At 39.2% G+C, this 15867-nt stretch overlaps 1 protein-coding gene across 1 annotated transcript in view; it reads right to left on the bottom strand.

The window, feature by feature from the left end:
- The window catches only part of LOC137389625 (activating signal cointegrator 1-like), a 98256-nt gene that overhangs the window by 66778 nt on the left and 15611 nt on the right, over window positions 1-15867 (bottom strand). The window contains exons 7-9 of the mRNA XM_068075685.1: window positions 15556-15722; window positions 13244-13395; window positions 2885-3060 (exon numbers count right to left, since the gene is read on the bottom strand). Coding sequence (XP_067931786.1) covers window positions 2885-3060; window positions 13244-13395; window positions 15556-15722 — 495 coding nt within the window. The remainder of the gene's footprint in view (window positions 1-2884; window positions 3061-13243; window positions 13396-15555; window positions 15723-15867) is intronic.

Genomic DNA, 15867 nt, shown 5'->3' with positions numbered 1-15867 from the left:
TATGGCAGCAAAATTTAGAATAGTGAGCTATGGCCTAGTAAGGAATAGTAGGAATATGATCTAGATTATAATGCAATAGATATAGCATAGTGCTCTACATAATGAGTATCAGGTACAGCGGAGAGAGATATTGCTTAGCTGAATATAATACATAGATGCATAGCTAGGTATAAAATAGCAGGTAGAGTGCTCTATTTGATATTTATTATATATTTGATATTTTATCTATTTTATAATTATTTTTCAAATTGTTTGCAGCTAAAAAAACACAAAAATTATATCATAAATCTATCAAAACAATTTTTTAGTGGTATTGATAAAATTTATGGAGCGTAGATTTACATAAGGCTAAACTAAATAATATTTACAGCTACATGGCAATCGATTTAGCAATTTGAACGAAAATATGAATAAAACAAACAATTTGGTATACAAAACAATGACAAATAGCAAGTAATATTAAACCTTTCACAAAATTTCACAGCCTTCCACAGTATCTATCAACGCACCCTAAAGCTTTCTGTTTTAAAAATAACTTTTTAGCTTTTTACATGAGATTTAATTACACGTCTTTTTTATTAGGTAGTTCATAATAATTTTTATGGAAAAATTGTTTGATATGTTGCTGCTAAAAATAGTGAGTGAAAAGGTATTGCCATAGGGCCAAATTCAAATACAACAATTTATACAAGGAAAACTTAAATCTACCCCTTTTAGGTATATATCTTATCTCTTTTGACAGAAGATTAAAAGACAGCAATACGATTGTTGAGACCATCTAATTAATCAAAGTATATTGTAAGTTTCGTATCTACTCTCTATAATACAACTCTAACTAAATAATTAGGAAGTTAATAAGGAGATTTGATTGGAGAAAAAGGAAGTACATTTAGCACATGTACGGTGAGATGTGATGCAAAAAGGAAAGAGAACAGGTGGAGTTATTAGCAAAAGAAATTGATCATCATTGAGATTGAATATACCATAATGCACCTGCGAGGCCTGCCATTGGAAGAGTGAACAATGGTAAAGATAAGACACTATCGCACCACCATAACGACATCCGCTAGCCGCTAGCACCGAGGAGAGACTCGCAGTGATTGCATACAAGAGCGAGCGAGTAAGCTCAGTGTTTTTGCTCTGATTCACCAACTAGCATGTCAGGAACATCAAGTACAATGTACCCATTACAATGAGTTATTGGCCTCAACACTAATGAGCATGAGTAAATTTTTCTAAAAAAACATTTTGGAAAATATCTTGTGTAAGCCTAAGGTTTTTTAGTTGACAGCAAGTAGTCCATAAATAGTAATCTTTTCAAGTCAATATCCTGGACATTGATGTTTTGCAATGATGGTTTATGGCACATTCCAGTAATGAGGTGATACAACTGGTAGCGGTTTTTTATAAGGCTGTGGCACTGAATAATGCCCTTCCCCTTCCCTTGATAGATCTAACAAAAACATTAAATCTATCGTGAAGCTCTGCGTGGTAATGAAATCAGGCAAGAAAGATTTTTGGCTGAGGAAAACAAGAGAGCCAACTATTTTCTACTCCGAGTTTTTGTCATCTGTTGAAATCAAATGAGGGATGCATCGGAATCATTATTGAACACAAAGAAGTGAAATAGTGCACCTCCTTACGAAGTGGAAAAACACTCGACAATTGCATAATATTATACACGTATACATCTGAAATTTATACTCGATGGAGCGACGCCGAAGTGATTAATAGTCCGCAACTATCTCCTTGTATCTTGGGTGGAACTTGTTCATGAAATACATTCCGATAGCCGATGGACAATTAGATGAATGCTAACAGGTTGAAGAACTTCTTCCAGAGTCAAACTAGTTGAGTAGCTGCGATGTTACGGAATATATGCAACACTATGTTTCAATGACGGAGTTAATACGCACATTTGTATCATCCGCAAGATACGGCAGGAATCCACAAGTCAAACGAGTTTTGTGACTCACAAATTTGTATTGAATGTTTTACGCTTTCGAAAGATAAAAATGGCGCTTGCGAATGATGCCGAAGAGAATGCCGTGCAAGCTATGCCATTTTAAACACTTTCCGCATTACAGCCATTCGAATTATAATTTGACCAGACAGAAGTGCGTCGCTATGACCTCTGGCATAAAATTCCTTATTTTTTTAACAAAATGGCCGCGTTAATCTGCACAGTAAATCAACGTACGCACAATTCCAAATCTGAATCCTCCGCAGAGTGAATATGAATTTATACAGTCCGAAGCACATAACGCGACACGCAAGAAAAATACTATACGATATTTGCCATAGTATATACAATGCAATTAACTTGATTGCGCTAAAGATGGCAATTCTTTCTACAACGGAACTTTTGTTGCTAAGAAGAAATTTTTATTATTAAAAAAAAAACGATTTGTAGCCATGGTGTCCAAACAATAAAAAACCAACAATAGCGCAATTTAGATAGTTGTATCGTATATACTATGTAGAACTGCACTGGTACTTGTATTGTGTGTCGTAATCCGTGTATTGAACTATATAAATTGCAAAAGATGCTAGAATCGGGCTCGCTAATAATTTGTTTAGCTAATTAAAAGCGTTTTGTCGACGATTTTGGTGTGCATGCACAGCTCTGACAATTCTGTGAGTTTGGGCCGAATAATTCTGTGTTTTTCGTTCATTTCGTGATTTCGGTCTAAACCAACGAAACAAATCGGCACGCGTGGCCGTACTTTTAACCATGTATGGGTTAACAAAAGGACGCAAGTGTTAACCATGCATAGGTTAACAAAAGGAGGCAAGTGTTAACCATGTATGTGTTAACAAAAGAACCAAAGTTTTCAATATGTTCAGAGTAGAACAAACTGCTACCTAGTTTATTTTTACTCACAATTTAATTCCTGCGACAAGAAGGCTGGCCCATGGTTGGTGCATGCTTAAACACATGCCATTGTCTATCACCTCCTGCAAACCTTTGTCCTGCAGTCTTAGAAGCGCCCGCTTATCAACGCTAATAGTTGGTGCAGCGTTTTTTACTCGAACCTTTCCATCCTCCTGTTGCTGAAACTGCAACAGACAACAAAAATATTGCATAATCACCCCCATTCTTCATGCTTTACGCCTACCTACTTCCATAGAGCATAATGGACTGGCGCAGAAAAGACCTCAAGATGAGTCAACATAGAATCGTTGCGTTACACATTTCATTAGCCTCCAGGTTGACACATGCTGGCAGGTGACTGTTCATATGTTTGATTACACTTGATTGGGCTCTCACAGCCACTCCAAACAACTGCTACCCTCTCTAAAGGCCATGCCTTAATAATTACACACTGCTCAGCTGGCAAGCTTTCATCTGCTCACACCATTCTGTTTATAGATATATTTGGCAATTTTGACAAATCTGTAGGCTGGGCGAACAGGCAGATACAAACAGTTTTTATGTCAGGCATAAAAAGAAGTCAATAAAGTGAGTGTTTCTCATCATCATTGAAACAACTATACTTAATTTTTGTAATGTAATTATTTTGAAATTTTATATCACTCATGTAATAGCATTAACATAAATTCAGTATATTTCAAACAGCAGGTACTATTTATATATTAAATAACTTCCTGACTTGGGAATATCTATTTTTATTCAAATAAAATTTCGTTTGCTGAGCCAGAATGAATAATTTGCTATTTTTGATACAGCAAATATTTTTGTGAAGAGCCTAGTAAGCATTGCCTCACATTCCTGTAACTGCTTTGGTCATTAGTTTTTGCGCACTCTGGTCACCCTCAGTGGTGATTCATGGACAGCCAGCCTGTCCTCTGCACCGGTTGCCTTGGGTGGTCTAATGATGATGACCAATGATAGCGCTGCTTTTGGGTCACCAAATTTTGTTTGTTGCCGCTCTTTTTCTTTGTCTTGTTTTTAGTTTAGTTTTAGAGTCTAAGCAGATAAGACTTACCTGACATATTTACAGCTATTTTTCACAAATAGCGAATAGACTAAAGAATGTGACGCTAGTATGCTAGTAATGTGATTACGGAGGCACAAGGTTAGTGAAATAGATGTTATACATAATATGTCATTTTTCTTGCTATTCTGTACTATTTGTCAGTTTTCTTGCATGTTATGTTTCTACATAATGCTTTATACATTTTATGCTTTTTACTTTGTGTAGTAATATTCCACTAATTAGAATGCTTTTATCCATTGTATAGGTTTCACGATCTACATATCTAAAATAGACCAGTGAGCTATAACTCCAAACTTATCACGCTAGTATCTAGCAAAACTCTACAGTGAAACCTTATCCGGTGTTTGGAGAAAGAATTTATCTGCAAACAATACCGATGCTCTACAGTTGAGCAATAATACAGTTCTACAGTCCACAGTTCTACAGTCCACAGTTCTATAGTCCACAGCTCTACAGTCCACAGCTCTACAGTTGAGCAATAATACAGTTCTACAGTTCACAGTTCTACAGTTACACAATTCTACAGTTTACAGTCCACAGTTCTACAGTCCACAGTTACACAGTTCTACAGTTCACAGTTCTACAGTTCACAGTTCTACAGTCCACAGTTCTACAGTTTACAGTTCTACAGTCCACAGTTCTACAGTTACACAGTTCTACAGTCCACAGTTACAAAGTTCTACAATTCACAGTTACACAGTTTTACAGTTCGGACAGTTTCGAGGCTCTACAGTATACCGAGCACTGCAACTACATAGGTCCAATTCAGCTAAGTGCATTTACATGTGCCTATCAGCCGCAACAATTTTTTTAGTAGATTGTTAAACGTTTGTACCACAATATTGGTGAACAATCTGACATCCAAATAGCTTTAGCTTGAGGCTGGCCTTATGTATTCAACTGGTTCATTAGAAGTAATTGCTTGAAACATACGTAACCATTTACACACTACACCTTTCATTTTTCATTTGATACTTTTTATCTCTTGAAACATTTGGTTTACCTTGAAGATTTTTTATCATTTTTTGTAAAACAGACATCAGTTGGTGACCCTTGGGCTGCTTTGTACATCATCATCCGCTATAAGGACTGCGTGCGGGGGCAGTAATGTCGAGTGATACTGAGGGTGGTAGTTCGCGGGCGCCATCTCCTAATGGCTCGCTGTCGGATAAGTTAGATGATGATCTAGGTTCTGCACACACTCATTTAGTTACTGCGCAAGCGAATAGTACTAACGATGTTGGTAATCCTGAAAACAGTCCTTTTGAACCTAGAAGGTCAGAGAGATCTCGTAACCTTTCTCTCATAGGTAAAGAAAGTAGAACTTTAGAGTTGAAAACATTTTTAGTCAAGTCCATAAGTACTCAGTTGGTCGAGTATACTAAGTTGATATCAGATATTGAATCTTTTGATTTACACCAGTTAGAGGAATGTAGTTCTACCTTCCAACAGGGTTTTGATCATATCTGTACAGCGTACAAGGAAATGTGTGTTTTATGTGCTAATAAACCAGATAAGAGTGTAGAAAGTATGTTTAGCGATCTATCGAATGAGTTTGAGACTATCAAGGAGTCTATGACAGAAAGAGTGGCAGCCCTACAGATTCAGGATGAAGAAGAAGAAAGAGAGCTCAAAGAAGCTGAATCTGTACTGCAGAAAGCGAAGGAGCAGTTTGCAAAAGAGATGCAAATCTATGAAGAACTCAAAAGACAAAGGCAAAGTCGAAGAAATCCCACACCGAAAGAAGCAACTCCTGTCATACCACAAGACGCAATTGTTATTACTGAGAATGACACACCTCGGCCATTACCCCCACTTGCCAGTACAGACAAAGTAGAGCGCTCTGCAACGCCCGCCTCAGATGGATTAGATGCAGTGCGTCAGCTTGCAGAAAGTCTTGTTTCAACAATGAATAAAGCCACTGCAAAAAGAACATCAGTAGAACCTTCTCTTTTTACAGGAGATTTGCTGGATTTTACTGACTGGCAAGTAGATCTAGATGCTTATTTAGAGGCTGAAAACATCAATGGGAAGGAACGTCTCAGACACCTAAAAAGGTTCGTTGGAGGAGAAGCCAAGAAGTGCATCAATGGACACTTTGTGACCAATACTAACGAAGCATATCTAGATGCAAGAGCTATGCTTAAAGAGAGATATGGCAACAAGCAAAGTATTATTCGCACTTTTCGCAACAAGCTTGCTGCTTGGCCGAGAATACATCCCAAAGATGGGAAAGCACTCCGAGAATTTGGAGATTTTCTATCACACATTAGGAGTGGAATGCAATCAACACCAGGGCTCGCTATACTAAATGATTGTCAAGAAAATGAAAAGCTGAGTGATAAGTTGCCAGACTGGCTTAAAAACCGATGGGCCAGAGTAGTAGCCAAAGCAGTCAAGGAAGACTCCTATCCAAGCTTTAGTGAGTTTACGAGCTTTATACAAGACGAAGCCGACGTCATGCTACTACCAATATCGCTGCAAGCATCAAACCCCCAAAGCAAAACTGTTAAACAGCAAGTTCGAACCAGAACTTTCAAGGCGAGCACCATAGAAATCAAAGTTCTGTGTCTGTTCTGTAAAAAAGATTCTCATGCTACTACACAGTGCTTTAAGTTAGAAGCTCTGCCCTATGCAGATAAAACCAAATTTGTGTTCGATAATCGTTTGTGCTTCAGCTGCCTGCGAGCTGATGGTCATCGATCAAAGGACTGCCCAAACAAGGCCACGTGTAAAAGGTGTAGTAAGTCTCACCCAACAGCAATGCATACATTTGAGAATATAGGATGGACTAGGAAGGACCATCCTGAAGAAAGGATTGCTAAACCACGTGACAACAGCACCAAAATGGATACTAAAATAAGTGCAGAGGCAAGTCAAGCTGAAGCCCGCAAGGAAGTGAGGTGCAATACGGTTAGAACCACCAATGATGGCGTGGCTTGCATGGCAATCCCTGTTTACGTCAGCGCAGAAAATGGCAAAGAAAAACTTGTGTACGCTCTCCTTGATACACAGTCAGACGCATGTTTCATATCAAAAGAAACAGCTGAATTTATTGAACCAAGAGGTAGACCAGAGCAAATCACTATGAGCACGCTCAATGGATGCTCTACGCAAACAACAAGTAAATATGTTAATATCAAACTGAGAGGATTCTCAACCAATGAAGTTACATCCATAAATGCTTATGAGCAAGATGCTATCACATGCAACAGAGAACAGATACCAACTGCAGCAAAGGCAGATGCAACAGGCCATCTGCAGGATATCGCCGAAAAGTTACCTCCGTTACTTGACATACCGGTAGGTCTCTTGATTGGTACTGATTGTCCACAAGCCCTGACTCCGCTTGACTCAGTACCTGGAACAGCAGGAAAAATGTTTGCTATGCGAACAATGTTTGGATGGACTCTGTGTGGAGGCAAACCTCAGAATGGAACCAGATCTATACACAAGACAGATACTAAGGACAAAGAGATTCTGAACATACTTGACCAAGAATTCAAAGACACTGAATCTGGTAAGGTATCACAGAATGATCTACAGTTTGTGAAAATATTGGAAAATGGAACTACTCAGACCCCTGATGGAAATTATGTTCTGCCACTCCCGTTCAAATACATGCCAACTCTCCCAAATAACAAAGTACAAGCACAAAAACGCTTAGATCAGCTAATAAGAAAGCTCAAAGCAGACGAGTCTTACAAAGCAGAGTATTTCAAGTTTATGCAAGCCTTAATCACAACAGGACATGCAGAAGAAGTGACAAACACATCCCCGACAGATAAGTGCTGGTATATACCTCACTTCGGAATACGGCACCCAAAGAAAAAGAAGCTACGAGTAGTCTTCGATGCGAGCGCCAAGTATAACGGCATCGCTCTGAATGATGCGCTCCTTCAAGGCCCCGACCACATTAATAGTTTAGTGGGTATACTATGTCGATTTCGGCTAGAAAAGATTGCTATCTGCTGTGACATTCAGCAGATGTTTCATAACTTCTATGTCCAGCCAGAACACAGAAACTACTTAAGGTTTTTGTGGGTAAACGAAGACTTGTCTACTTGCAAGGAATACCGAATGACTGTTCATCTTTTCGGTGCTACCTCGTCACCTGGAGTAGCCACGTTTGGTCTAAGAAAGCTCGCCAATGACCATCGCAGCATATCTGACAAAGCAGCAAATTTTCTCATCCATGATTTTTATGTGGATGATGGGGTGACAAGTATTGCCAACCAACGTGAAGCTATTCAATTGATTGACAGCGCAAGGAAGATATGTTCAAAAGGCAACATCAGGCTTCACAAGTTTGCTAGCAATGATCGACACGTTCTTGCCACAGTTCCGGAGACCGAAAGGTGTGAGACAATTCAAAAGCTTGATTTGCTGCAAGACCACCTACCAAATGAACGAACTTTAGGCCTAGAGTGGTGTATTGACACCGATCGTTTCCAGTTCGTCAACAACATTAAAGAAAAGCCAACAACTAAGCGTGGTTTGTTGTCAACCGTAGCCCAAGTGTACGACCCTCTTGGGCTCCTTGCTCCTTTTATTTTGAAGGGCAAACAGCTATTACAAGCATGCACATCGTCAAAAGAACCATGGGACCAACCAATCAGTTGTGACTTGCTTGATGATTGGAATGCTTGGGTATTCGAACTGCAAAAGTTAGAAACTGTAAAAGTACCGAGATGTATCAAGCCACCATGTATGGTAAGCCCACGATATGAACTTCATCACTTCAGTGATGCAAGCCTTAAAGGATATGCAGCTTGCACATACTTAAGATTAATAAATCCAAATGGAACCACGAGCTGCGCATTGCTAATTGGAAAGTCAAGAGTCAGCCCATTGAAACCAATCACAGTTCCTAGACTTGAACTCCAAGCAGCAGTTATGGCCACACGCCTGGGCACTATGGTAAAAAAGGAGCTGAGAGTCCATGTAGACAGTGAACACTATTGGACAGACTCCAAGATAGTTCTGGGCTACATTGCCAATGATACCAAACAATTCCGCATGTACGTCGCCAATAGAGTTCAAGAAATCAAAGATGCGAGCTCTCAAGAACAGTGGAATTATGTGGCCACTACGGATAATCCTGCAGATATTGCCTCTAGGGGTGCGAATATAGACCAACTGTTGCAGTCAACATGGTTTGGTGGACCTTTATTTCTGAGACAAGCCAACCTTGAAAGCTACATAGACAAACACAAGATCAAAGGTGATCATATAGAGAATGATCCAGAACTTAAGACCGTCAAAGCTATGGCCACATCAACTATACCCAAAATCCAGATGTCTTCTAGATTTGAAAAGTTTAGCCAGTGGAAGGATCTGACTCGAAGCATTGCGGCGCTTAGCATGCTACCTAAAAGAGCTGATAATAAAGACAAAAAAGTAACTCTTGCAGACTTATCTAAAGCCGAAACAAGAGTAATCAAGGTTCTTCAAACTGAACATTATGCTGATGAAATTTCTCAAATAAAATGCCAAAAAAGAGTGGGAAAGAAAAGTTCCATCTTCAAACTCAACCCACTGTTAGATGGATCTGGAATACTTCGTGTTGGTGGAAGATTTGATAGGGCTACTACATTAGAAGAAGTCGAAAGGCGCCCAGCAATTATTCCGAAAGACACGCACATAGCCAAATTGTTGGTACAACACTTTCATGAAAAAATACATCATCTTGGTAGACAAAGTACCTTGGCAGCAATCAGATCTGGAGGCTTCTGGATACTCAACGCTTCCAATGTAGTCAAAAATCTCATCAGCTCTTGTGTTATATGTTCCAGACTCAGAAAGCAACCTGAACAGCAACAGATGGGCCAGTTACCTCCGGAACGAATAGAGCAAACCCCACCATTTACTCATGTAGGCATGGATGTATTTGGTCATTTTATGGTGAAGGACAGGAGATCAGAGCTCAAACGGTGGGGACTGTTGTTCACGTGCTTATACTCCCGAGCCATTCATATCGAACTGTTAGAAGAATTGACCACGGATGCATTTATCAACGCATTGAGATGTTTTGTGGCCATCAGAGGACCTGTTTTGACGCTATTTAGTGATCAAGGCACTAACTTCATGGGTGCACAGAATGAGTTTCAAAGGCAAATCGATGTGACTACAGATGAAGATGTAAGAAACTACCTCATCGCAAATAAAATAGAATTTCGAATGAACAGTCCAGATGCGAGTCACCAAGGAGGTGTATGGGAGCGAATGATCAGGTCTGTACGAGCTGTGTTAAATGGCATGGCTGCTAAGTATAAGGGAAGGCTTGGAACTCAAACCCTGAGAACTGCTTTTTATGAAGCGGCAAGTATATTAAACCATAGACCTCTCACAACAACCAACATCAGCAGCGCTGATGAAGATATAATCACTCCCAACCATTTGTTGACCATGAAAAGCACCCAGCTTGCAGCTCCACCACCAGGAAAGTTTCAGAATGACGAGCTCTATAGGCGGACACAATGGAAAATAGCTCAGCAATTTGCTCAGGAGTTTTGGGTCGCCTGGAAAGCCGACTACATGCGGCATCTAACCCTGAGACAAAAGTGGTTAAGTAGTAAAGAAAGTGTCAAGGTGGGAGATGTTGTGCTTCTAAAAGAAGACAATCAGCCTAGGAACGCCTGGAGATGGGGAGTTATTGAAGACGCCATAAAAGGTGAGGACGGTCTTGTACGCAATGTGATCCTGCGGCTTGCCAACAGGCACTTGGACAGAATGGGCAGACCACTGGCACCTGCGACAATGCTAAAACGACCTATCCAGAAGATAGTCGTGATCGCCAAAGCGTAAATGTGGCTTTGGACGTTATCGTAGATATAGTGTAGCTTAATCAAATAGCATGATCATTATATGTAGAGTATTTTAGCAATTATATATTCAATAAATCAAAACTTTAAAGAACATTGGGACCATATTATTTTAGTAAATTTGATAAATTTAGATGGGAGTGTGAAGAGCCTAGTAAGCATTGCCTCACATTCCTGTAACTGCTTTGGTCATTAGTTTTTGCGCACTCTGGTCACCCTCAGTGGTGATTCATGGACAGCCAGCCTGTCCTCTGCACCGGTTGCCTTGGGTGGTCTAATGATGATGACCAATGATAGCGCTGCTTTTGGGTCACCAAATTTTGTTTGTTGCCGCTCTTTTTCTTTGTCTTGTTTTTAGTTTAGTTTTAGAGTCTAAGCAGATAAGACTTACCTGACATATTTACAGCTATTTTTCACAAATAGCGAATAGACTAAAGAATGTGACGCTAGTATGCTAGTAATGTGATTACGGAGGCACAAGGTTAGTGAAATAGATGTTATACATAATATGTCATTTTTCTTGCTATTCTGTACTATTTGTCAGTTTTCTTGCATGTTATGTTTCTACATAATGCTTTATACATTTTATGCTTTTTACTTTGTGTAGTAATATTCCACTAATTAGAATGCTTTTATCCATTGTATAGGTTTCACGATCTACATATCTAAAATAGACCAGTGAGCTATAACTCCAAACTTATCACGCTAGTATCTAGCAAAACTCTACAATTTTATTCAAATATTTGGCTACAAAACGCATAAATAATCGATGTTATAAATACTTATATTTATAATGGGTGAGGCGACATTTATGTTGCTAATAATCTGCAGAGTGATATTAAAGTCGCCAGGGCCAGCATTCTTTTTTAAAAGGTTTTCATACACGTGGACGTATCAGAGCGAGTTAGACAAGGGAATACTTCAAGTAAAACACAGACTAAGAGAATTGTTACTCGCTTTGACCATGTTACTTTGACAGTTACATGAAAAACTAAAAATACTTTGAAGCTTGAATACAACGTGCCGTAACAATAGCATCTCCAGATGCTAGTAAGTTGTACGATGATCCTGAAAACTTTCTAATCGACCATCTAAACGTTTTAGTCTTCAGATCTGGTTTAAACCACTTTAAGGACGAATCTGAAAACAGTGAGTCAGATTTAGACCTTAGTGACTCTGAATCAGAGTGTAGTTCTGATGGTGTGCCTATCAACCCTCCCAGGCACACTCATCACTAAAACCACGTCAAACACGACAACAACAACAACAACAACAAAATTTCATGTATATTTATGTAATCTTGTCAGTATTAGTATCATCTTGTAGAGAGTTTTTTACTGATTAATTTTGATTCAGGGTTCATAAAGAACCAACGAGCACCCAATTTTGAGTTACGACCAAAATCGTAACAGTTAGCATATTGAGACAATTTTTTCAAAATTTATTTACTATGAGGAGGGGAAAACTCTAATAAGAAATTGTCCACTAAAAGTCAATTCAAGACTTGACATGTCGTTTGGCAGAAATGCATTATCATCTTTGTAAATTCTTCAAGAACCCCCAAATATTGGTTGATAGTGCAGACAACTCCATTTTCAAAGTTATCAAAATTGTAAAACCCCCATTGACTATTTTTAAAACGAATCATATAATTAAAACACATTCATTTGGTTGAACTAAGGAATAGTGGGTCTGCAAGAAGATCAACTTACATAATAGACCATTGTGGTAGTGAGAATGCATTTGTCATAACAATTATAGCCAGTTGCTCAGTCTAAAATCTTCTTGTTTGTGGGCAAGTTCAACCTTAAAGATGGGCTAATCCGACCATAGCCAGGTGCACGGTCTTAAACCCTTGTAATTCTAACAAGTTAAACTCCACATTCATAGTTTCACATGCCTTTTAAGGGTACTGATCAGAGCCACTAAACTCACGACTTTGGAATCGCATGTTTAGTACAAAATGCAGCAAATGCTGTTGGAAAATACTACCAATTTAATTTTTGGATTCATTATCTGTAAAACCAAAGTTATGTTTAGTGCTTTTGAAAGCTTTTTCTTCCTAACAACAAGCTGGTATGAACTGAGTGTGTGTGTATGTGTGTGCGTATGTGAGAGCTAATCGCTGTGCTTGCCATCACACTACCTGCAGTGATGGTACAGCAAATGAGAAAACCCCTTCAAACATCAAAGCAGTTTCTTTCTCCAGCACTAGTGACTGTGATTCGGTTGACAAACTGTTGCAGACAACAAATGAGTACATTTTCTGCATTCTTTGGTGAGAGATGATGAAGCAGGAAAGGCTAACTAGGGATGATACAAATATCACTCCTTACAGACCAGGTAAACACATTCATATTATCTATAGCTGGGAAGGCTGCAAAAACCAAATGTCAACGAGATTGCGACATTGTCAAGTGTCTATGGAAAGAGGTCTATAACCATAAGCCACTTTACTTGGGGTTTCTCCGATAGGGCTGGATTGGTGAGGCCTGATGACGTGGTATGCTGTGGAATGTTTGTGATATCCTCATCAAAGCTCTGAGCATCGGCTGCGAGGCTGTTCTCAAGTTCTTTCATATCGAATGCAGAGTCGACCAATTGTCTACCTATGAAAGACACGTGTTAATATTTATCGACTGGTACTAGTTATCCGGTATCAGTTGATTATATTAAATTATTGATGATAATGAGGGAAATCCATTTAGAGGTGGTGATTAGTGAGTAAGTATGTAAAAGGGGCGGGGCTAGTGCGGATAACAGAATATGACGATTATCGATTGCTCAAACTGATGCGGGTGTCAAATGCTCACTTTATCACCCTAAAGCAAATAAAACTATATACGCACAATAACATAAATATTAACGCTCTGCTGAGAACAATCAATTTCAATTAAGTCAGCTCTTAGGAGACACAATGCGCTCTATCTAGACAAGACTCACCACACCATTACTAGTATTTGAGCATTGTTATCTGCAAAGAGTTTCTGAAGCGAATTGTGACTGTGATCATATCCTAGAGTTATTAAGAATTGTAGGTATGTAACACGGTATAGTCTGAAATACTATAAAGTCGAGGTGAACATATGAAGCCACCCTACCCCTTATTGACTCGGCTTTTGATCCATGATACAAAACAGAAAGATGAGAACCCAACGGGTCAACAACTAAGGCCTGCTTTATCACTATGCTTCATTGTTCATCACTAGGATGATGATCGGATCCGCATTGGACGATACCAATTTGGAGTTGTGCGCATATTGAGTTACCGTGCATTAGGTATTTCAATGGACATTCGTGCGGGTTAATGATTAATTCATGATTAACAATGTACCCGCATTCATGATTAATGCGGGTACATTGTTAAAAAAGGAAAGATTTCTATGACGGAGGTTATCGCGACCCATTCGGCAATGCCCAAATTAAAATAAGGATGATGGAAGTGTAGAAAATGTTTAAAATGGAATAGCCTGCTCGGTATTTGCTTGCGCATCATCCGCAAGTACCCTTTTTATCTTTTCATCTTTCATCATTCTTTTCATCCGCAATTTTTTTCACCCTTTTCATCTTTCGCAAGAACAAAAATTTTAGTAAAAATTTTTGAATAACAAAAAACTCGCTTGACTTGAGATTTTTGCCGTTTCGATCTTGCTGATGGCTCAAACTTGTGGATTAACTGAGTCATGGAAACACATAGTCATTATTGAGCAGCACATTGCAAACCAGTTGAGCTTTTGCCTAATAACGAGTGATAATATCATAGACACTGGACTTTCGAAGATTTGGTTTATCGACATATAAAGTTGAATCGCTGTGCCCAAAAGCTATCCTTTAATGCATGTAGTGACTACAAGTCATCAACTGAAATGTGATGTATCCCGGTGTACCATGTGTATAGAATCGTCTCAAACTAGTTCTTTGGCGACCTTGAAGATGACCTTGAAGCTCACACAATAAACGTGTGAGCAATGTAACAGCTAATATAAATTTATCCCGTAGAATAGGCCAAACTTAAATATGTGGTGACACTAAAACCGGTAGGTTATATTAACAATCGTCTGCTAAACTTTGGCCAACATCTGTTTCTGGAAACTTATCGGATCGCTGACACACCTGTCAGAATACTGCCTTGGCAATGTAACACAACCTTAAACGAGCCTGTTATTTATTCTCATCCCAACCATTTGCAAATAAAAAGAGGAATTCAGTAAACAATCGTTGACTTGCTAGCCAGTGAGAAAGACGTCATCTATTTATAATTTGACAAGCTTGCCAAGAAACTAAAATGGGTTTCCGAATACGTGGCATATATTGACACATGCTGCTGCATTCGCAGGTGTTTTTTAACACCGCATTCGCAGTGTTAAAAAACAGTCGAAGCGTAAAACCAACTCTTGGTTCGAGCAGTCCTGAATCATAGCTAATCCTGCCAGACTGGAAAGTGAGAAATGATGGCTTTAGCGGATTTTAGGATGGCTCAATAGACTAATAAATTTGTGACATTGAGACACAAAGGGCAGCTGTCATCTCTACCTACTCATGTAGCTGGTTTATTCACGAATGGCTAGGAAGGCCATGACACCGGCAGTGCAATGACCTAATCATTCTCTACATCCCTTGCTACAGATGAGCCGGTCCACACATGAATATCCCTTGCTAAACAGATGAACGGGACCACACATGAATATCCCTTGCTACAGATGAACGGGACCACACATGAATATCACTTGCTACAGATGAAAGGAACCACACATGAATATAATATGTACCCGCAAAATCAAACGTAATTGTTCTCTCCTGACGTCTAGATGCATGCTTCTTGGATTGTATGGCATCCTTTTTGCGCTGCAGACGCTCCCTCTCTTCCGGGCTGATCCACCTGCTGTCGGTTGCAAAATAATCAGACTCATCGTCGATGACTTTGGTACGTCGGACACTGTAAAAAGACCGATGACCAACATCCTTGGAAAATACATGAGCAGATAATTCTGTTGCTATTAGCTCCAACAGCGACTCTATTGATTTGATATGAGGGCATATCTGACACTATCGATGTAATCACTACTCACGCTGTTTGGAAA

Source organism: Watersipora subatra, chromosome 3, assembly GCF_963576615.1.
Source record: "Watersipora subatra chromosome 3, tzWatSuba1.1, whole genome shotgun sequence".
NCBI lineage: Eukaryota > Metazoa > Bryozoa > Gymnolaemata > Cheilostomatida > Watersiporidae > Watersipora > Watersipora subatra.
Note: the sequence above shows the minus strand (reverse complement) of the source record. Positions and strands in the feature narration are given on the sequence as shown.